At 48.0% G+C, this 23,825-nt stretch overlaps 1 protein-coding gene across 1 annotated transcript in view; it reads right to left on the bottom strand.

Annotated features, from left to right (window-relative positions):
* LOC146833096 (A.superbus venom factor 1-like) overlaps positions 1-23,825 on the bottom strand; it is a 663,114-nt gene that overhangs the window by 122,335 nt on the left and 516,954 nt on the right. The window contains exon 37 of the mRNA XM_085600729.1: positions 10,858-10,947. Within this exon, the coding sequence (XP_085456855.1) occupies positions 10,858-10,947 (90 nt within the window). The remainder of the gene's footprint in view (positions 1-10,857; positions 10,948-23,825) is intronic.

Genomic DNA, 23,825 nt, shown 5'->3' on the forward strand with positions numbered 1-23,825 from the left:
CCACTGGGATGATCTTAGCCATTCTTTTCCTGTTCTGTCTATGTGTACAGTGTGCTCCTGTAATGTGTAGCCTCTGTGTTACATCATATGTAAGGAAACTTGTATCAAGGGACGAGCTAAGCAATAGGATGATGCTACAGCAACATCTCCATGACCTTATGAATATAGACCCGGACTCAGATTAGTGAGAGTATAGTTGTTGCCTATGTAAGAGCAAAAGGAGGGTCTGTGGTACTTTAAATTTAGGAACCACGTTGGGGGCATGGCCTATCATGCCGATTTTGGTATCAGCGAACAGCAAATGGCAAATGCAATATGTACGAGTGTTTTCATTACGTTTCATCGATGAATTCACCTTGTATATGATACTACATACTGACTCCTCGGGTTCCATCTTAGAGCGGTAGCCATTTTTGTGGTTGCCCTCACATAGGCTGCACACGAAGGCCATTCCTAGGCCTAAAGGACACGTACACCTTCTGATGACTCCTTTGTGACCTGTGCGAACTGACTCCGCTGCCCGAGGTCAGTCCGGTCTCACCAGTTCCTTTTACGACGTACATATGGGATTAGCATCAGGGCCTGACACACCATAAAGTCTTTCATCCCACACAAACCCTGACTAATCAATTTCACACCTGACTCTGTTTCCTGCTTTATGGCTTGTTTTATGAGGAGGAGGTGCCCGTTTTTATTGGGGTCTGCTGATACCTGATGAGGGTTCTGAGCCTCGCTGGGTAAATAATTGTGGGCTGGCCGAACTGAAATGTGGGATCGTCATCATGACTCTGCTTTTTCGTTTGTAGTGAATGTATGTAAATGATCATACCGTAAAACGAGGAATGTTGCCTGAAGCATAATATTTTGTATAAAAGGAGAAGACTGGCTTTGTAAGGTAGAGCAGTCTCCTGAGAATATACACCGTGTTGTACTTCTAGGATACCTGTTACTGGCTGCAGTCAATAAAACGATCTTTGACGCCACCGTAAGACTCTGTGTTTCTGTAGTCTGAAACAGGAAGAACTCGAAGTCTTCGGGTGTGTTCCCTGGCACCGCTGGGTTCCGAAAAACCCAGTACTTCACATCCATCAGCCAGGGACACTCCTTTGGCAAAGGTTATACTTCTGATCCCTAGTAGGAAAGCTCATAATCACTCAGCTTCATTACGTATCCCCCTTTAGAGCCAACTATAACCTGCAGCAATAGCTTTCAGCCTTTGCAAGTTCCTCCAGCTATTCTATACACCCCTGGGACCTCTTCTGAGATGTCTGACCAGAGGGCGGCGGCAGGGCCATTGGAACCACCTCAGGACTACCCCCAAGATCTTCTTGGGGAGATGAGAGCTGAGATAGGGGGCTGAAGACCAAGATAATTCATCTCACCGACATGGTGAATTGGGGGGGGGGGTGGAATTTTTAAATCAGCTGTCTGAATAGGAGGATTTTGGTTATTCTGTGTTACTCTTGTAACACGTAATTACTAATATATTCTGTAACTCCGGTGGTGGAATTAATCATTCAGCAATAGACTGTCAAGTAAAACTATGTTGTTTTTCCCTAAGACCGTGTAGCATGTCAGAAGAGCAGTAGGTCATGAAACTGGAAAGCTTGCACAAAACCTCTGCTGAGGCTCATCTCTAGAATTACAAGACAGGACACAAACATTAATGCAAAATAAACATAACAGTTCCAAAATGAGGGGATACCAGAGTTTCAGTTGGACAACTGGGCTTTGTTTGTAATGAGGTTGCGTGAGATCATGCAGTCGTGATGCAGCTACTGACCGGCTGGCTCTCGGCGGTACTTCACGCGATAGAAGCTACTGCATGGCAGAGTCCAATAAAAGTAAGAGTGTCTTACAAGAGTGATGGGGTTCGTTCCTCACATACTGTCTTAGCGGCTCGGTCTCGTGCAGTCTCAATGGCAGACAAACAGAGGAATAGATACACTGAAAGCATCTTTATATTGGAATCATTGAAGCCTCTCTAGTGACAATAGGGCGGGACAGGAAATGACCTTTACTACGTGGGCTGAGACACGCGTGCTGTTTCCCCGCAAGCTAAACCACGCTTGCCTTAACCACGCACATGCCTTAACCACGAATATGCATGGATAAGGCAGTGCGCAGTCTAGCTGTCTGGATGGGCGGGGAGACTAAAAGGACAAGTCGAGAAAGGAAGCATCGGAACAGGAAGCCCTGGAAGTGGACAGGCAAGTGGGGCTGGGTCACTTTTAAAGGATTGGGGGTAGGTTGGAAGGGCTCAGGGTGGGGGAAGGGGGTCAGGGTTGGGGTAATTTTTGGAAGGGGTTTAGGGATCAGGGCAGTGGCGGAGGGTTGCGGTAATTTTTGGAAGGGTTTTAGAGCTCGAGGGGAGGGGGGGTCAGGGACATTTTAAGCGCTGGGGCTGGGTTTGGGGGGATTTAGGGGTGAAGGTAGGTTTCAGGGCTCAGGGTGAGGGGGCTGGGGTCCTTTCTTTAAAGAGGGAATGGTTTTAGGCCTCTGGGCGAGGGAGGGGGTCATTTTTGGAAGGGTTTTAGGGCTCAGGGGGGTCGGGTTAATTTTTGGAAGGGTTTTAGGGCTTAGGGTGAGGGGAGGGGAGGGGTAATTTAAGCGCTGGGTCTGGTTTTTGGGGGATTTAGGGGTAAAGGTAGGTTTTAGGGCTCAGGGTGCAGGGGGTCAGGGTCGTTTTTTTTAAGTGGCATCGTTTTAGGCCTCAGGGTGGGGCAAGAGGTAGAGCAAGTTATGTTTTAGGCCTTAGGGAAGGAGGGTGGAGGGGATAGAATTTTAGGGCACTGGGCAGGAGGGGGGTTGGGGTAGTGGCAAATCTAACCACGCATATCTCCTTTACAATCTTGCCTTTACCACAAAATGGTGTGGTAAAGGCATGCGTGGTAAAGGAATGCGTGGTTATGAGGTATTTCTGGTTGGGGATGAATTGTAGAGGCATGCGTGGTTTAGCCATGCATGCCTCTGTCATACCAGACAGGATGAACAGACACTAAAAATTGTGCATATAGCACGTTGATTATCAGGGCCCCATGCTTAATGTGTAACTTGCAAGTGTTTCCCCAACCATTCCAAAGCCACAATACAGTCTCCACCCATATCCAATGAAGCTAGCTAACAAAAGCTCTCTAGCCAATACAATGACAACAGTACTTCCAAACATATCCACGATCGTTGCACTTCCACAGACCAAATGAGAATATGTTTCTTCTAGTCAATTGGCTGTGAGCACCTGGACACCACAAGCATTGGCCCTTTTTCTCAGTAACTACAGGACAAGACATCCATTAAAGAAGTGAAACAAACTGTCCACTGAAATTCTGAACTGGTAGTGACCTTAGGAGCCGGGCACTGAAAGTAAAGCCTCAGCATAGATATGCCTCTGTTTAACACAAATCCTTACGATCAAGATGTGGGTAAGTGTTGCCTATACAAAAAGAGGGTTTGCCACTTCCCCACCCAGATGTCTTGCTGTGTCTGTCACTCCATTTGATCTCAATGCTTGACCACACATTTAAGACATGCTCATTCCCCACCACTCACCCTGATGATATCTCGGGTGGAGGTTACCCTAAGTCAGAGGTCTTCAAACTTTGTTGCACTGAGCCCCCTAAACTAAATATTTTGAAGTTGGACCCCCCTCGAAAACATTATGGCAAGGACTGGTAGAGCTGGAGGGGCAGGGCTGAGCTTAAGGGGTACCTTAATGTGAGACTTATAAAAGAGTAAATGCTTGTAACAAAAACAGAAATTGATCAAAAAACACTGCTTCCCATAATTGAGGGGAGTTGTGAGCCACTCACACTCCTGGGCCCCAAAACAACACCAAATGCATCACTAATGATATATGCATTCCTGAGTAGCAGGCAGATACGTGTACCTCTTTCACCCCTTCCTTTCCATGCCTTCTCGTCACTCCAGTCTTGACACATGTTCTCTATACCTTTCAGACAAAATAGCACCTATTCGTTGTCTCTTCTGCAGCAAGGGTTCCCTCTGCTCTAATGCTAGAAAAGAATATGAGCCCTAATGTACCTTTTGCAAAGACACCCATGCGCTACCCATGAAACGCACCTTTGATACAAAGTAAGGCAAGGCAGCAGTTACTTTGGGAAACTATCCAATGCAAATCCTGACTTGCTTTGGATAGTAAATCCCAGCATAACTGTTGTGGTCACTGTAGATAGACACCTGGAGCCAGTATATATTATCAGTCTTCTTTATTCAACTTCCAGTTCAGGTTACAACTGTCTCTACTCCAGCCAGCCTAGTGTGGTACCAGCCCCACCAGGAGCAGCCTCCCTAGCTGCTCAGCCCATCTTCAACTGCCAACACTCATCCACTCAGACACCCAGGCATTCCATGCATCACAGGCACACCAACATTCTATGACCATCTCACGCTCTGGCTGAGCAGCTAGTGGCAGCAGGGCTGGACTAAAATGATAATCAATTAAGCAGGATATAACATTATCCCTTTTTCTTCAACGAAAACAAAACATGCAAGTGATAAAACATCAAGGAAGAACTATCCACAAGAAAAACGAATAATGGTACAAGCCCCACGGATGCAAACATAAAATTAAAACATCGCAGTACAAAGAACCATTATACACAGAAAGAACGGATAAGATAAATACATTTGATAAGCAATATCTCCCATCCCTCCCTAAAAGAATAAAACATTTTGAAGCAACAATAACATTACCAGAAATACATTTGAAGCATTTTGCATTAAACACTATGACGTAATGCACTACAACGCAAGGGGTAAAAGACCCCACACAACCAATGCCCCAATGTATAACTAAAAGTAGCTTTAAAGATAGCATACCCTACAACTACAATCCCAAGAGAAAGGGAAACAAACAAGTATATGGATCGTCACCCATAACAACTCCCGTGAAGGGATGTACATTAGTACTGTGCACAACTATTTATGGACTAAACCATACCCCAACCCAATGTGAGGGTTAACCTAGGTACAAACTATTTATTGACTAAACCATAACCCAACCCAGTGTGAGGGTTAACCTAGGTACAAACTATTTATGGACTAAACCATAACCCAACCCAGTGTGAGGGTTAAGAGTAACCAAACATTAATACAAAAAGAGCTCTTGACCCCCTTGTGGAGGTTACATACCCCTATGGGAGTAACAAACTTTTAACTAATCACAGGGCTGTTGCCCACAACCTTCCCTCATGTATGGGAACAATGTGATGACCACACACAGGACCCATCCTCAAACTAAACACCTGTGGGATCACGACTCTTTTTTCCTGGTACAATACTAACACATATTGCCATTCCGTTAACTGTAGAACAGTAATGCACTGTGCCCCACGCCGGTGAGCGATATCTCACCCGATTTGAGAAAGGTCTGGTCCCCAACTTAAGTCACACAAATCATCACAACACTGTGGGGACACAAAAACAATGCACACCACCTGAAACCATGACCACTACACACTATACATATGCCTCTAAATAAAGTATTATGCCCACGTAAAACATGCTGGTGAGCGCTCACACACCCGAGGTATGATTGTGATAACACTTCTCCTCCGTAAGAGAATAAATACACAACCTGTGAGAGTCACAGGGCACCTTTGTACCTGAAGCATAGTCATCAAAAACATAGACAAACTGTGTGCAGGAAAGTGGTTCTTCACCATTCCTCACGGTGTGTTCCTCAACTTATCTTGCCGAATTCCAAGCAGGTTCAACACCATTTCTCACGGTGAATTCCAAGCAGTCAGACGACCCTTCAGCAAGTATACTCTAACAAACATCGCGTTGTCCCCGGCCGTCCAGTCGATCTTCAGATCAGAAGTAGAAGTCATGCAGACACCGCGTTGTCCCTGACCCTCACGCCGAGTTGCAGAAAACTTTATTCAAAAGAAACGCTAACACCATGGTTGGCAGGAAGAAACTTGAACTCGGCAACTCTCCACTAATCAGGAACACCAAAAGGAAAAGCAACAGCGGACGCCAACCACAAGATGGCAGCACGCTATCACGTCGCAGCAGAGTGGCTCACGGCGCGTCGGTGCACACCGTACGTCCAAAAGCAGCTAGGAAGCACAACAGAAGATCCCATCCTCGTCGCCAAAATAAATGTTGTGGTCACTGTAGATAGACACCTGGAGCCAGTATATATTATCAGTCTTCTTTATTCAACTTCCAGTTCAGGTTACAACTGTCTCTACTCCAGCCAGCCTAGTGTGGTACCAGCCCCACCAGGAGCAGCCTCCCTAGCTGCTCAGCCCATCTTCAACTGCCAACACTCATGCACTCAGACACCCAGGCATTCCATGCATCACAGGCACACCAACATTCTATGACCATCTCACGCTCTGGCTGAGCAGCTAGTGGCAGCAGGGCTGGACTAAAATGATAATCAATTAAGCAGGATATAACATTAACATTTTGCATAGGGTTTGCATTACAAAAGTAATGCAAACCATTAGTAAATCTGGTCCCTACCGCAGTGCTGCGCAGACTTGTATTACACTTGGGTACAATCCAGTGCAAATTGTAATTTGCACTGGATTGTTAATACCAAAACAATTTGCGGCAGGTTTGTTTTAAAAAAAAGTAGCACAAGCCTGACGCAGTCTTTGTAAATCTGGACCTAATCATTTTGCTGCAGCCTTTCTTATGCTGTGTGTAACAAAATTGTAAAATAATGACACATTCACAGTGCTTTCTGCCAAAGTTAGGGACCTTGTAGCATAAAAACAAAAATCGCTATTCCCCACTGCTCCAAGCAGGATTCACTTCTCTGACTCTCACACAGACAGAAATCTGCAGCGACTGCATTAACCAACTGAGATGTCATCCTTTATCAGTGCCTTTCCCAGTTAACAAAGTTGGAAAAAAACACTGAATATTTTTTTGTTCTTTGTAGGCCAGTAATTGACCCTGGCATCACAGCTACTGACCTTTGCCCCGTGAAACTTAAAATCGCAGTTCCCATGCTTTTTTTAATGCCCCATTGGCTGCATGTAAATGAAGATAGCCTTAAAACGGAACAAATACATAAGTTCGCGATTCCAGGACATCTTCATTTACACTTCTTTTCTGAAACATTTGCGCCCCCCTGAGAATACCGTCACGGACCCCCAGGGGGGTGCGCCCCACAGTCTGAAGACGTCTGCCCTAGGTGGACTGGGTAATCATCGACTGGGTCCCACTTCAGTCGTATCCTGCATGTGCGGGTAACTCAAAGAGAGGACTGGTAATGTTCTGTGAAGACCCAGAAGTCTCAGATTTATTATGCTGTTTTTAGTAGGTTGAGTGTTTGTGTAACAGGACTCAAAAAATATAATTTTATTCTAAAGCAATGTCCAGTCCTTTGAATATGTGAAAGTGAGACCTGTTTATCGAAATGTTAGATTCTCCTCTCTGATAGTAGTCTGGAGACAAGGCGGAATGCTGAGATCTACCTGTTTAGTCCTCATGCGACTCAAGTGGCAGTGTTTTAGCTACAATAAACGTTTCTCTTGTCAGGAAGGGCTTAGGGGTGGGTGGAACTCCGCGGAATTCCATGGAGTAAAACACTGTGAACTGTGCCCACCCCCTAATAGTAAAACCTTTGTTCATTGCTGTAACTGAGACCAAAAGGGGTGGACCATGTAGTTGCGGAGTGAGATCCCCAGGCAATCTCTTAAAGACCAACTTTCCTTCTAATTGCCCAATAAGGCAAGAGGACTCACACAGAAGGTCAAATGAAATGCCAGCTCAGGGTGCCACAAATTCCGAATTTGATAGGGATATGCAGGCCTCGGGCCAGATTCAGACTTCACCTCGCTCTTAGTCTTGTTTTGGCCCCCTAAACTCCATGAGTGGATTAGCCAGAGATACTATACAGCCCACCTAGGCTATGCCACTCAACACCAAAGTAGTAATTGCAGAACTTTTGAAAATGCATGGTGTCCTGCAGTAATACAAGTTTCGAAAAACAGTAGACACCCTGCACCCAATAAATGTAATAAAAGTTCACCCCTGCCAGGCTCGATCTATATGACCAATGCTCCAAAATTCCCCTTTGCACTGAGATACGAGGAAGAGGATTCCTTGATTAATAAGGTCAGTCACTGGATACGCCATGTTAGACATTGTAGATCCGTGATTAGGGAAGACATTGTAAATGCTAGAAGATATCCTGCCCATGGTTTCGAATTTGACTTTATTGAACTGAATCTGTTGACAGGAAAGTAGCAGACAGTTCAGTGGCACTTGAAATCAGGACTTGCCCGCCAAATGGCTCCTCCATCCAATTCAATTATTTCTGGGACTAACGAATGAACAAATCAAATACAAGGCCAAACTTTCCATCTGATCGCGACTCTGTCCTGGGTGATTTGGACTGACTACCCTATGTCATGCCCTGCGATCCAACATGCTCTCCCTGAGGCAAGCTGCAAGTGGTCGCTGACTAACAGCTTATGACCATTAAAATCTAGGGCGTTATCTACTGCACCCCAAACACTAACTTGCTGGGGGGGCACCTCGGTTCCCAATCATCGGGTCCCGCTTGATGCAATAGCTATATTCCTCTGCCAAAAGCTTGGTTCCATCTAATGAAATCTCTAAGGCCCCTAACTTATTAAATAACGACATAAGTAGCACCCTAGAAGTGGTATCCTGTAATGTGGCAGGCTTAAAATCCAAATTACAACTGTCTGACTGGATTGATTTTATTGAAGATTTCGACAGCTGTTTATTCCAGGAAACCTGAAGGATAGAGTCTGTGTTTAAGGATGGGTATACAAATTATTGGATTCCAGCCAAAGCTAATCATTGTGGCAGGCCATAGGGCTGTCTGATAATATGGCCTAGACCCTCATTAAACTGCTTTATACACAAGTTGGAAATCGATTCCCCAGATATTCAGGGAATTCGCATCAGGTCTAACAGGGGCTTCATTGTTGACATATACAATATCTACGCCAGAGAGGTCAAGGGTGGCAAAATATCTGAAACACTCCACACACTAGAGAGGCAATGGGAGAAGATGCACAATACACATTACGTCATACTATTCGGGGACTTCAACACCACCAATGAATACCTAGACTCAAACAACATCAAACTGTCCTTGGAGAAAGACAAGCATTAGGGTAGACCTCAACACGATCTACCTCCTATAAAAAGGTGGACTCAAGCTGCCCTGCAGCTGAAGGCCTTGACACTGGAATATAGACTTAGGGCTACAAATGGTAGACAACAATTCAGATACAGTGGGGCTTTTACATATAACAAACCCATCCATGAGAGTAGTAATGATTATATATTGATCAACTTAAGACTCTTATACAAGGTGAATAATATAGTAGTTACCTAAAGGATTGAGAGCGATCATAACCTCCTCTGCCTCCAGCTACTCCCATTCTGGGACAACACGTCATCCGTCCCCGTGTCACGCAGTTAACTAGGGATCTTCAGCAAACAAATAATAAGTGGGTACTTAAGTGCCATCATGTTGCAGCTTGACCTGATTTCCCTGTCTACCATTACCTTAGATCTCGTAAGCGCCACTCTAAACCTGATGTATTACTGGCTACAGATGTAAATATCGCAGAAGCTACTAACATCCACACAGGCTTCTTTGACTGCATAGTAATTGCCAGTAGCCCCAAGGAGGAACTGCTATCATCTGTTATGTTCTTACGTATCAATTTACATCTGGCGGGATACCTCTCTAGTATACATAGTGGACCCCTTGTGAGGATTTTGTAGAATGAGTGTGTATCCCGAATACGGTCGGTTTCTTACCCGTCCTTCTCGTTTGGCACCTGGCTTTAGATCAGAATGCCAATAGCACTTTAAAATTGCTATTCTGCACTACTTTCTAGGGTCTGCTTATCTTGAGTTTGTTCAATCTAATGAAAGAATGTGTCGGCAGACAGGTGTTTTGTTTAAATGCTCTCTGATACTTCACGACAAGCCGATTTGCCCATCGTCTGAGACCCACATGCCAATTCTGCACTTTAAATTTGCAGTCTTGCACTACTGCCTAAAATCTGCCTTTTTGAGTTTGCTTTGACCAACAGCAAGGAAATACACTGTGTACCATTAACCAAGGCACATCAAAGAACGGATGTGGGGCTGACCTCTCCTTTTAATGATGCGAATTTCTGATAACTTTTGCTTTTATGTTTGTAAACATTCTTTTATCCCTTGTGTGATGCCTAGCGACAAACGTCTGCAACTGTATGATGTGCTGACAGTACTTGCTTAGCTGACATGTTCTTGGTTCGAGACTAATATATCAACTCTTCACTTTAAACTCGCGTTTTACACAACTTCTTATGGTCACTCCATTGAGACTGCCTATTTAACCCCACGAAAATGCGTAGTGCACTTTAAACTAAGGCACGACATAGAACACTCTTGTGGTTTATCGCTTTTTCTTTTTTATGATGATTTTTCCTGACAGCTGCTGCTTTTATGATTGTAAATTCTCTTTTGTCTTTTGTGCGATGCCAAGTGATATATGAATGCAACGGTACGAAGTGCTGAGAGTCCTGGCACTGATAAATTTGGGTGAGTACTTTTAAGTTACATTTAATATATCCATAAGATGTTTTAAATGCTATTGTTGTAGGTAACCTTTATGGCATTGATGTCGAAAAAAGATTGAAATGAGAAAATGAGAAAAAAGTTCAAAGTAGAAAGATTTGTGCAAAATGACAACTCTGTAAAAATTATTATGGTATAACAAATGATCTGTACTAGGTAAAATGTTAAAAGCAAATAAAAAGGATATAGAAAACAATAAAGAGTTAAGAAAAAAATCACATGATGGCAGCTGACGATTACCGTTGGATCAGAAAACATTACCTTCAACGCATCGGCAAACGTCTGCTTGACATATTTTGTTCAAAAGCCCACTCTCCTTATCTGGATGATAGAATTTTGTACAGCGGCTCTCTAAATATTAACAATAAGTGATGTGTATTAGATGCAATTATTTGTTCAATATAAATTCATAGTAGTTTGAAGACTACCTGTTAGAAGGAAGACATCTTACCAGGCATAGCACAAAAAGCATGATGGGTGGGTTAAGGAAGAAGGGAACATTTAAACTAGATATGCTTCTGAATATAAATAACCTATTGAAAAGAACTGAGGGACCATTTCACAATATAGCCTATATAAAAATGAACATTTGTTTTCTAGATTGAGTATAATGCAATGTCTATGTCTAGTTTTAGTAAATGCTTACTGTTTTTAAAAAGTACAATATTGCAGTTTATCATATAAAGTTAGAACAAACATTTTCATGCATTTAAAGTTACCATCAACCTAACGTATTCACATTTTTTCCTGCCTCCCCGGGGCTTTGAGCTGCACAAGTCTTGGAAGAAATTGTTAAATATCCCAGAGCCCACACCAACTATGGTTCAACTAAGGCATTTGTAACGTAAGAACCCTAAATGCACATGCAGATAAGCAACTGGAGCAGGAATACTCACAAACAGTTTGCAGATACATTCACACCTTGGAAACGTATCCAATTTATTTAAGTCAAAAGAAGAAGTAAAAGCTTTCCTAGTATAGGAAAGGGAAGGCAACATAATCATATTTCATGGTGATTTAGCAAAAGATGTTTCTCCTCAGACAAACATTTTTAGGTCTCGCCTGAGCCAGCGCTTTAGCGCTGCTCTCGCGAGAGCTTTTGTAAAAGGGGGATTTGGAAGTGCAAACCAGTGCTTTCAGGCCGCCAACTACAGTGCATGTGCGCCGGGCGCGCGCACCATTTGGCAGCCTGCATGATCATTTCGCGGCCGCTTTGATGTTCTCAGTGAGCCGCGCGGCCACTGAGAACATCAAAGCGGCCGCGAAATGATTACTTTCACTTTAGCGGCCGCACGGCCGCTTTGATGTTTGATCGCGATCACTTTCGTGGCCGCACGGCCGCTTTGCATAGCCAATAGGTCTCGCTTTTGGGACCTTATAAGTATTTAGTTATGCAACTATTGCATAGCTAAACACTTATAAGGTCCCAAAGGCGAGACCTATTGGCTATGCCAATGCTTGTTAGGTCTCGCTGGCTATCGCGTAAGCGATCGCTCAGCGAGACTCTAGTAAGGGGCTCCCAAAAGCGGATTGCATGGCGAGCACACGCACAATCACGTGCATTGTGCTGCCATGCAATCCGCTTTTGGCATCGTACTTCAAAGGGTCAGCTCCCCCGCCTGGAATGCGCTCCCCCGCCCCCGCCAAGCGCGCGCGCCACGCTCCGCCGGGCTTGTCTTGTTTGTATTTGCTGCCACAAATTACCATGTATTAGTCACTCTTCAGTTTAAGGTTGTTACAGATTCCACACAGTTCTCTCTTCTCACTCACTTTCCAGAGAACTAGTCCATTGGTTTCGTCTTTCACCTGGAACACTTCAGTAGCTCGAGTCACCCTGATGTTACAGCTCCTGACAGCTTGTGCTGTGGGTGAAATGAAATGGGGGCATATGGAGCTCATAATACAACTGTAACCAGTGACCCATAGTATCTGTACTCTGACTTGCACCACTGACCTTTAAGACTGAACTTTAACAAGTAGTCACTAGCTGCAGACAGTATTAGCGGCAGCTTCAACTGACTGTAATTTGAACCAGTGGTGAGACAGGGGACAAAGGACATAGTAGGGCTTGTAACATCACTAGCTAACTCTGATTCAAGGTTCTGATGGTGCTCTGTTTGAAGTTGGTTCAGGCACGGCGTGGCTTGTGCGTTACGCCTGCTGTTTGCCCGAAGCATGTTTCACCCTGATCAGGGCTGAACAGCCAAAGCTGAGCGTGCTCATACCTGTTATGGCAATATCATCATGCTGTTTACATTGTAACCGGATCGAATTAGTGATCCTCTTACAATATGTGCAAAACTCTGTGAGATATTTCGTCCTTTATTTTCCAGGCCTTTACTATTCGAAACGAGCATTCGTGCTTCCGGAACAGTTGACTTTTTTGTTTAGAATGTCCAGTCCTGCTGTGTCTGGTACTCCGCACTGGGTGACCTTACTTGGTAATGCTGACCCCATCCAAGTGAACAGCAAGAGCTGCCTCTCCACACACAGGGACAGTTTCTTGGTTTGCCTTTTGCATTCCAGGTTTAATTAAAACATGTGACTAATTGTCTCTTTTCATTAGTAGTGTTAAGAGAAGGCACCTCAAACCTAAATAATTGGATGCCAGGATTTAGCTGAATGTTTTCTGTGCCCATCTATTGGACAAGTAGGGCAGAAGTGACAGTAGCCCGCTCCAGTTTGCACTCGCCGCACAGGACTAATATATAGATCTCATTAAAATGCGTGTTCCTGTTTTATTGAAATGCGTTTTTCTTGTTACCTGAAGAATATCTCAGCTCTCCAGACTTTGCTAAGAGTTGTGGAAAGCCTGGAATGGTTCTGTGCTCTAAGGCCTTTTTAAAGTACCGGGCCCAGATTAGCAGTCATTTTGTTTGGTTTTTATACCTTTCATCGCACAGTCTTCGAAGTAAAAAGAGTTTGTGTCTCTGTTCGATCAAATAATCTCTGTTAAATTGAGCCGTAATAATGTTAATCACCAAAAGATTCAGTCTGAGTGTAGCATATATTGATGGTAAACATCATTATTAAAATAAAATCCCACAGCATGTTTTGGAATAGGAGGGAATACTCTGGAAGGTTGGGAGGAGGGCAATCCTCGAAATAATTTTATATCTCAGTGGTTGTTCTCCTTCGAGCACTTTAACATGACTTTTCACGGACTCCTCATACCGCTCATGTTGTGTAACGTGCCCATTCCTACCGGTCGAACACAGGCCTTCTTTGAAACCTCTTGATACCACAACCCCAATGAATAATCCGTGCCCTGTCACGTGGGGTAAGTTTTACACAAAAGTAAAGGCATTTTGGGAAAATATATAGTTTGTCTATAGAATTGTCCAGTAAGAAGAAAGATTGAGCAGAGTCAGTTACCCGACAAATACGTCTTTCATGATACCTTGTTCCATTTTAGAAGCATTATCTTATAAGGACATTTCTCATGACTTTTTAGGTCGATCCTAGCAGCGCCATGCGAGTCTTCTTGTGTCTACTCTGTGTGGGACCAACTCCTCCCACACATTGGATTGGCTTTTGTGTGTGGCTTTCTATAATGAAAGCACACAAATGGATAAAGGCGGGTGCATGTACCACCTCTTTTGTAATGTTCACTCCCACGGCGTTTTACCTCGGAAGCAAGCAGCGGCGCACAGGGTGGCAACTGCATTACTTGTGGGTCAGGTTACAATCTACACAACGTGCTGTGCTTTCGCCAGTCATAATTTATGTACGCCTGCAAATAAATCCGATTTTTTTTATCCTAATTAAGCTATTAAATAATTGTATACATATTTTATGTTAAGGGGCATTTGTAAAGCGCTTGGTGCTTTAACCATACTCGCACACATATTTATATTCGTGTGTATTTTTTATATAGAGCTACGATGCCAACTTGTCTCCGCTTCATAGCATTAATATGAAACCTTAATGATAAAATATTGTTATTTATTAAAACTTGACATATATATTGCAACATATTGGTAATATTTTGCAACGTTATGAAGTAATGAATGACATTATTCATCATAATACCATTATATAATTCATGAAATAAACAGTAGCAAAAATGTTAGTGATATTAACATTTATAATGTTTAAGATTATATTGTTATGTTTTCGAACAGATGAGCTTCAAAAAATATATTTTTATAAGAAATATTTTATTTGAGAAATATCAATAAAGGCACGTGTTCAGGTGTGAAAACATTCACATTATACAGGGTACTCTTCAATAACCCCATCCCTAAGAAAGCGTTTGAATTCATTTGCCTTTATATCGCTGTATCCGGTCACTGAAAACTTTGAGATGGTGTTACTGATTTTGTTCTAAAAACGTCTTATTTTTTCTGTCGGGAGTATATTCTAGCGCAAAGTCGACTCGAAAGTATCAAAGCGCTTTACCTGAGCATCATTTGCGTTAATGACAAACATATTTATTTTGTCAGGCATTGAGCGATTAAGAGTTTTGCCGAGAATCACAGCTGTTGTGCGTGTCTGCCAAAACCCGATGCCTGGTTCCCACGCTTCGAGGTCAATTGCTCTAGCCATTAGGTCACATCCTCTTTGGCCTTAAATATACAAAAACTCGAGGCAGCACCGCGGGCATGGGTGCGCGCTGTGGAGAGAGCGTGGGCAGACAGCGGCGGTGCGTGTTTACAAAACACAAACTGATCATACTGAGTAAGCAGCCATTTTAGAGCATGGGGGAGAGGTGCACCTACAGCAAGAAAAGGGGCAATTGTTCTTATCGTCCCCTGCACCCCACGGCCCCAGACTTCCATTCTGTGGCAGATGTGGGGCCTGGCATGGGCAGGGCACTGCAGAGGCTGCAGCCCCAGCACTTGACCCTGCCTGTGACTCAGACTGCCCGTCCCTCCCTGCACATGTGGAGGTCCCTTCCTCTGGCAGGGGGGCTTTGAGATGGTAAGCGGGCGAGCCTGCCCACTACACATCTGGGGAAGGTTGAAAGGCCCGCGCTGTTGGGCGAGTGCAAGCGTCACCTTCATGGCCCTCTCGGACCAAGGGGGAGGGGGCACCACTCGAGCTCTCAAGAGGCACTTGCTTCAGCACATGTGAGAATTCTGGGGTAACCTTCACGGCTGTCTCAGGCCCTGCCAGCCTTGAATGTGGGCAGAGATGCTTTAAGGCATGGAAAAATTGGGCAATGCCCAGCCAGCCCCCTTCCATGGAGCCCCTGGGAAGTGATCTTTCTCTCTTTTTAGGTCGAGCATAGGCTTCTTGTGTCTACTCTGTGTGGGTCTGACTCCTCCCACACATTGGATTGGCTTTTGCGTGTGGCTTTCTATAATGAATGCACATGGCAAATGGCTAAAGGCGGGTGCATGTCCCACCTCTTTTGTAATGTTCACTCCCACGGCGTTTTCCTTCGGGAGCGAGCAGCGGCGCAGAGGGTGGCAGCTGCATTCCTTGTGGGTTAGGTTACTATCTACACAACGCGCCGCGCTTTCGCTTTCGTCTGGGGGCCGCCCACTTTTGCATATGTTATTTTTTTTTTTAGAGCGCTGTGCTTTTCACAAGCGCTACTGCCTACTTGTTAACAGTAGTCCACTTATAAGGTCCCAAAGGCGAGACCTATTGGCTATGCCAATGCTTGTTGCCTGTGGGATATGAAGTGGCTACATTCACTGCATCCTCCGGTAAAAAATGTATGACTTTTCCAATCCAAAATTTGTGAATTTGGGCGACAACAACCGTTTTTCCAATGGGGGCGTGGCTTGTGTTACAGTTAGCGCTCTAGCCTCTGGCTAGAGCGCGGTCGGGATTGCGCGACTTGCGCTCACGTGAGAGACGTGAGCGCGTAGTTATAAATAAAGGGGCAGGCAAACGCTCGGGAGTTCGCGCCCAACTAGAATACCGCGTCTGTGCCTCATTTACGCGCTGCGCGCGCGGGGCCCATGTAATACACCGCGGCCCTTCCCACGCCCCCCCCCCCGATGCTGGCGAGCAGGAGTGTGCTCCACAACACTGGCGACGAGGATGGGCCCCTGCCCTCCTCCCGAACGAGAAAGGTGCTGATCAGCACATCCCCTGGCTGCAGAGCCACAAGCCACACGATACCTTCGTGGAGACCCACGCTACGGGCCACAGTGCAGCACACCCTGCAGGTAGGCCACCTAGCTGTAGAACGGGGCGAAACAGCCTGAACAGAGGCACCAAAGATCAGTGAGACACACAGCAGGTGCTTGGTCCGACACCACCATGAGCAACACCGAGCGGCCCGACCCAGCAAGGGCGCTGCCTCATCACCCCCCCTCGGGGGTGCTACCCCCATTCAGCGAAGTTGCTCACCCCACGACAGCTGCACCGCGATGGCAGACCTGGCTAGGCAGACTGGAGAACTATTTCATCGGATCCAGGGAGACGGATGGGGTGGTGAAACGGTCCCTCCTCCTTCACTACGCAGGGGAAGAAGTATATCTCCTATTCAAACACCTGCCGAACACGGGGAACCCCGACGACTACACGGCGGCGGTAGCGGCCCTGCACGCGCACTTTGACCCCCAGGTCAATCCAGATTATGAACATTTTAAACTCCGCCAAGCGAAGCAGCGTGAAGGTGAGTCCGTGGATGCTTTCCACACGAGGCTGAGAGCCCTCGCAGACACCCACCTCGTGGGAGACAGGGCCAAGGAGGAAATCAGAGCACAGCTGATACTGGGAATTCGGAGCAAGACGCTGCGCGGGTTAATACTCCGTCAACCTGGCTACTAGAAGAAAGAATAAAGAACAATCTTAAAACAAACAAATTGGATGGACTTGTATTTTGTGTATGAGTGCGGATCAAAATCCTTTATATTACTCCGTCAACCTAACATCCCGATGAATGATATCCTCGTCCTAGCCAGGACACATGATCTATCAGCGGCGAGAGCTGAAGAGATGGACCTGGCCTTGGTAAAAGGGACAGACAAGAGCATTGAGGTGAAATCTGAGAAGACGGATGCGGTGCGACCGAAAGAAAGGCCACAGAGACCCCGTGACCGGCGACCCCCAGCGCAAGCCAGGCAGTGTGGCTACTGCGGGTATGATGATCACCCACCCAAAGCATGCCCAGTGAGAGGGAAGACATGCACGAACTGTGGCATTGATAATCATTTTGCGTCTGTCTGCCGGAGGAAGACGCAGAAAAGCGGGAATAGGCGGGACAGGCCGCTGAGGAAGATGGTGAGGCAACTATCGCACACGTCGCTGTCGTCACAGCCAAAGTCAAGAAGCGAGAAGTCCAGAAACTACCCGGACTCTGACACAGACTCTGACGATGATGGAGAAACATACCTAATTTAATTCACTAAAGCCTTAAAGAGCACCAGACGACCGCAGCCACGATGTGACATACTCATAGCTGGGTCCGAAGTAAATGCAGTGATTGACACGGGCACGTCCGTAACGGTGATGGGCGTACAGCAATACAACCGTCTCAGTCCAAGACCGGAACTCCGATACTCCAAGGCCAAAATCTACGCCTACGGGAGCGACACACCGCTACCTCTGAAAGGCAAGATGACAGTAGCAGTGCGCTCAGAAAAGTCGGAAATTGTCATTGACATCCACGTCATAGACCAAGAAGTAGATACACTACTCAGCGGACACGCAGCGGAGGATCTTGGACTGATTGCGTTCCTCAGGAAAGTCCAGGACAAACAAGTCGAAGACCTGCTGGAGACGTTCAAAAGTCTATTCTCAGGGCTGGGGAAGATCAAAAGGCCGCCAATACGCCTCCACATTGACCCCTCGGTAACACCAACAGCCCTCCGACACAGGCGAATACCGCTTCACCTACGCCCGTTAGTAGAGGAGGAGCTCCAGAGGCTAGAGGAACAGGGAGTAATCGAGAAGGTTACAGGGCCCACACCATGGGTATCGCCAATGGCAATCGCTGACAAACCCCGCCAGCCAGGGAAGATCCGGCTGTGCATTGATATGCGCCTACCGAATAAGGCCATCAAACGGGAAAGGCACATCAGCCTACCATGGACGACATAGTATCCGATCTGAACGGAGCGCGATGGTTTTCCAAATTAGACTTAAACGCCGGATACCACCAGCTCACCTTAGCGACAGAGAGCCGATATATCACCACGTTAGCATGCATCTGGGATTGAGGCGGTACAAGCGGCTGAACTTCGGAATCTCTTCGGCAGCAGAGATTTTCCAAAACACCATCAAATACATTCTACTCGGCCTGCCTGGCGTCTTAAACGTGAGCGACGATATCCTCATATACTCCAAGACGGTGGATGAACACTACCGGCACGTCCGGGCCACACTGTCACGTCTGCAGGAACATGGCGTCACCCTACACTGAGACAAGTGCCAGCTGTTTCAGCAAACAATCGAATTCTTCGGCTATGTCTTCACCAAGGAAGGCATCCAAGTGGACCCCCGGAAGTCACACGCCATCAAGGCGGCCGCAGCCCCGGCATCAGCGGCGGAGGTCCGCAGCTTTCTGGGGATGGCCACCTACTGTGGACGGCTCATCCCGAACCTGGCCACCCTTGCCGAACCTCTCAGACAACTCACCAAGACAGATGTGATGTGGCAATGGACAGTCGCAGAAGAAACAGCATTCCAAGCGATCAAGGAAGCTCTGGTAGACCAGACCACACTGGTCTACTTTGACCCGGGGAAGAAAACCGAGATCCTAGTGGACGCCAGCCCCGTAGGGCTAGGAGCGGTCCTAACACAAGAGCAAGGACCAGGGCAGTGGGCAGCTCTAGTGTACGCCAGCAAGGCCCTAACGGACAAGGAGAAACGCTACTCACAAATCGAGCGTGAAGCTCTGGCAATCCGATGGAGTTGCCGCCATTTCCACCTGTATGTGTGTGGGCACCCATTCACAGTAGTGACAGACCATCAACCGCTAGTGCCACTTTTCCGAGGGACAGCACCCCACCCGCCTCCACGGATAGAGCGGTGGGCTATCAACCTCCAACAGTACCACCTGAGCGTGGTATACAGGCCAGGATCCAGGAACCCGGCAGATTTCCTGTCCCGGCACCCCGAGACCAGTAGCAAGCCTACGCCAATGGATGAAGAAGAGGAGGTTGAAGAACATCTGGACATGGTGGCTGGCCTGACGTGTCCCCGTGCGCTGACGCTGGAGGAGATCTTGGAAACAGCCAGGCGAGACCCAGTGATGGTCAATGTCAAAAACACGATCCTAGAAGGAACCTGGCAGCAGTTCCTACAAACAGCCAACTCATGGACCAGCGAAGAGAGGAATGACCTCCAGCACATGTGGAGGATACGGCATGAGCTGAGTGTGACCAGAGGGGGGCTCATCCTCCGAGGCTCCAGAATTGTTATCCCAGCCGCCCTCAGGACAAGGGCAACGCAGCTGGCACACAAAGGACATCAAGGGACGGAGAAGAAGAAAGCTCGAATGAGGGAAAAAGTCTGGTTCCCGAGCATGGATGAGTGTGCAGATGACGCAGTTCGCAGCTGCCAGCCTTGCCAGATAACCAGCGGAGCCCAGCCGCCAGCCCCCATCATAACCGAGGAGCATGGACAATGTCCGTGGGAGAAAGTCAGTGTAGACTTTGGGAGCCTGCCCGACGGGCGGGTCACGCTAGTGATCATCGACAGCTACTCGAAGTACCCGATAGCCGAAGCGTTGCCATCCACCGCCTTCACGCACGTGGGCCCAGCCCTAGAGAAGGTGTTCGGAATGTTCGGGTGCCCAGAAAAGCTGCGGAGCGACAACGGGCCCCCGTTCCAAGGACACGAATTCGAAGAATTCCTGCAATCACATGGCATCCGCCATCGGCGCATCACCCCTCAGTGGCCACAAGCCAATGGAGAGGTAGAGCGGCTAATGCGCACCATCAATACAACACTACGTATCTCGGTGTCCGAGCAGCTAGACCCTGAGCGAGAATTGCAGCGGTTTCTGGGAGAGTATCGCAGCACCCCCCACTGCTCAACCAGTCAAGCACCATGGCCTTTGATGTTCAAGGGAACTCGGAGAGATGGGCTACAAGTCGCCCCAGGGTGGACAGCCCCACCCTTCGACGAGGAGAGGGCGTTCCAGAGGCGCCAAGAGCGAAATGACAAAGTCAGCAAGGCGCGGAGAGCCGCGCCCAGGGAGGTCCAAGCCGGGGATACAGTAATTCTAAGAGAACGACGGCCCGGGGGAAAGTTCAAGACAAGATACGAAAGGGGCCACTGGATAGTGGTCGACCGGCAAGGAACTATGGTGACGGCACGACGAGGAGGAGAGCTGGTCACCCGGAACATATCATGGTTCAAAGTGGTGAGGAGCCCCGTGGACGACTATGGAACCACTGAGGTCGAGGAAGAACACGACCCTGGGTCCTCCCAGCCAGCCTACCCAGCCCTGGCCCCCAATGCGTCCCCAGATTGGACCCGAATGAGACCGAGAGCCCGGATGGTGAACCAGGGCAAGGGGCAACACCAACAACCCAAACCCCGGCCCCTCGGGGGACCTCGCGGTATGTGCTGAGAGAGAACCCCAGGCCCAGCAGCCGGTTGAGAGACTTTGCGTGCCAAGTAAGTGACGCTGCGGCATAATGTTTGAACTGTTATCAAGGACTGAGTTGGAGAGGGATGTTACAGTTAGCGCTCTAGCCTCTGGCTAGAGAGCGGTCGGGATTGCGCGACTTGCACTCACGTGAGAGACGTGAGAGCGTAGTTATAAATAAAGGGGCGGGCGAACGCTCGGGAGTTCGCGCCCAACTAGAATACCGCGTCTGTGCCTCATTTACGCGCTGCGCACGCGGGGCCCATGTAATACACCGCGCCCTTCCCGCGCCCCCCCCGATGCTGGTGAGCAGGAGTGTGCTCCACAACAGCTTGGACGCCGATGGAGTAGGCAACAGAGCTTATGAGCTCCCTCTCCCCGGCCGCTGTTTGGCACCATCCGGACCGTCCAAGGAGCATACAATGAGCCACAACGATAGCCCAGCAGCCGCCCAAGACTTGAAGTAAGCTGGCTGGAACCCCCTAACAACAAATGCCCGCCGAGAAAATCGACGAGAAAGTCCAAGCAGTGGGAGAAGCACCCAGACAAAATGGTGGTGCCCATCGGAATTGAGGATTGCTGCTACATAACGAACACGCCCGCTGGGCCCTAAAGACGAGGAGACACCGAGAAGCAGCCCCGACTTGTCCTGCCTGCAAGGAAAAGGCTGGTAAGCCGAGGAAGTGATCGCGGTGTGGAGTGTGGAGGGCTGGAAGACGTGGGAGGATGGAGTGTGAGTGGGGCAACCAACAGTGGCGATCGAGCTGAGAGCAGATCAAGCCCCCCTCCCCCATCCTGGTCATCTGCAGCGGTGAGCCGTGAGAAGCGGGATGCTCTGAGGACAGAGGCGCAACTGAACCCAGCAAGAATCAGGCCGGTAAGCAGAGGAGACGACCGCGACGCCGAGGGGTGAGTGCTGTAAGGCATGGAGGGACGGAGCACGAGTGGGATAAAAAGCAGCGGCGATCACCCAGAGAGCGGGCCAAGCCCTCCTCCCCCATCCCGGTCACCTGCAGAAGAGAGCCACGAGGAGCCGGATGCTCCGAGAGTAGAGGCGCAACTGGGGCCCGCGGACTGCAGAGCTGAATTGGAGCAAGGGGCTCCCCTCTGACCCCACACAATGTCACAGACCCACATTGTAACGTAGGTGGGCCAGACACGAAGCCTGGAGCGCAGGACGACTCAGGGAGGCAGAGCGTGTTTGAGACAGCGGACAGCGGCGTACAGTGGAGGCACTGTGGTGGGACGAGTCCACCCCCCCATTTTGATCCCACACGAGGGTGATATAAGAGGAGCGAGACACCCTGGAAGTTGTGGCACTGCAGGAAATGGCTGGGTGGATTTACAGACCGAAGTAGAAGACTCCCCTCCCCACTGGTGACACAGGTCCACACTGCCATACAAAGACACAAGCGGGAAAAGACCAGGCCTCGTGCTCTGAGGCCCTACGAGAGTATCACTCAAGGAGAGCTGGAGACCCACACAACATCGGGGTCGCGACAGCGCCTGAGGGAGTGAACACGGCAGAATCAGAACCACGACAAACAACAGCCGCTGCACGGTCTCCCCCTCGGCGGCAGGGCTGTGCGAGCGCCCTGACTACACAAACCACGAGATCCATATATACGGAATCCACATTCTGAAGAGTTTGAGGCAAGAGGAGTAGCTGAAGCAAAGATAAGATGACACTGGGTGCTCCCTGGAAGAGAAACAGGAAATATACCCACTGTGGCAAGGCACAACAATCAAGGGCACAGAAGGAAGAAGATGGGAAAACAGACCAAGGAAAAGGAGGATGCACAGACTGACAATCAGAAGAGATTGAAACGCATACCTCCTCGACGGATACCAATGAGTACCCAACCTTGCAAGATATACTACAGGCCATCAATGCCTCTAGTGAAAGGCTGGAGATCCAAAATTGACTCGATTGGGGCAGATCTGGGCTTGCTGCGTGATGACCACAAGCGGCTAACAGAAAGGGTCACAACAAATTAGTGGCAAATCTCTGAAACCGGCCCAGCACTTACAGAAATGAATGCACAACTCACTGTGTTGGAGACAATGGTGAGAGGACTGGAAATCCGGGTGGAAGATGCAGAAAACCGCTCACGGAGAAATAATATTAGGGTGACCGCCCTACCCGAGAAAATAGAAGGGTCAGACATGGTGAGATACCTGAAGGAGTGGCTCTGCACGACTGTGGCACCAAAGGGGCTTGAGAGAGCCCACCGCATCCAGGTGAGGCCGCCCGCCCCAGGGGGCGCCACCAAAGCCAGTGATAGCGATGTTACTACACTATCGTGTTAGAGACCACATACTAGCGCAGGCCCGACGGCAGGGAGAAATTAGAGTCAATAATGTGGTGGTGAGGCTTTTTCCAGACTTCTCTAGAGACGTACAACAGCAGAGAAGTTCCTTCCAAAGTGTCATGGCAAAACTCTGTCAACTGGATTATAAACATGCCAGGCAATACCCGGCCAAACTGCAGGTGTCCACCCCGGAAGGGAATGAGCTCTTCACTTCTCCACAGGAAGCATGGAGCTCGCTGGAACAGCACTGGGGAGTGTCACTGCCAAGAGACCAAAGACGCCTGGGAGGCCGGAACAGAAGATCCCGCAGCAGGGAACCCAAAAGAGGCACAATGGCACCAACACAAGCAAAGACGCAGATGGAATGGTGAAATGCAAGTAGTGGCACTGATCAGTGGGAAAAAACCTAACTGAGA

Source organism: Triturus cristatus, chromosome 4_2 (genome assembly GCF_964204655.1).
Source record: "Triturus cristatus chromosome 4_2, aTriCri1.1, whole genome shotgun sequence".
Taxonomy (NCBI): Eukaryota; Metazoa; Chordata; class Amphibia; order Caudata; family Salamandridae; genus Triturus; species Triturus cristatus.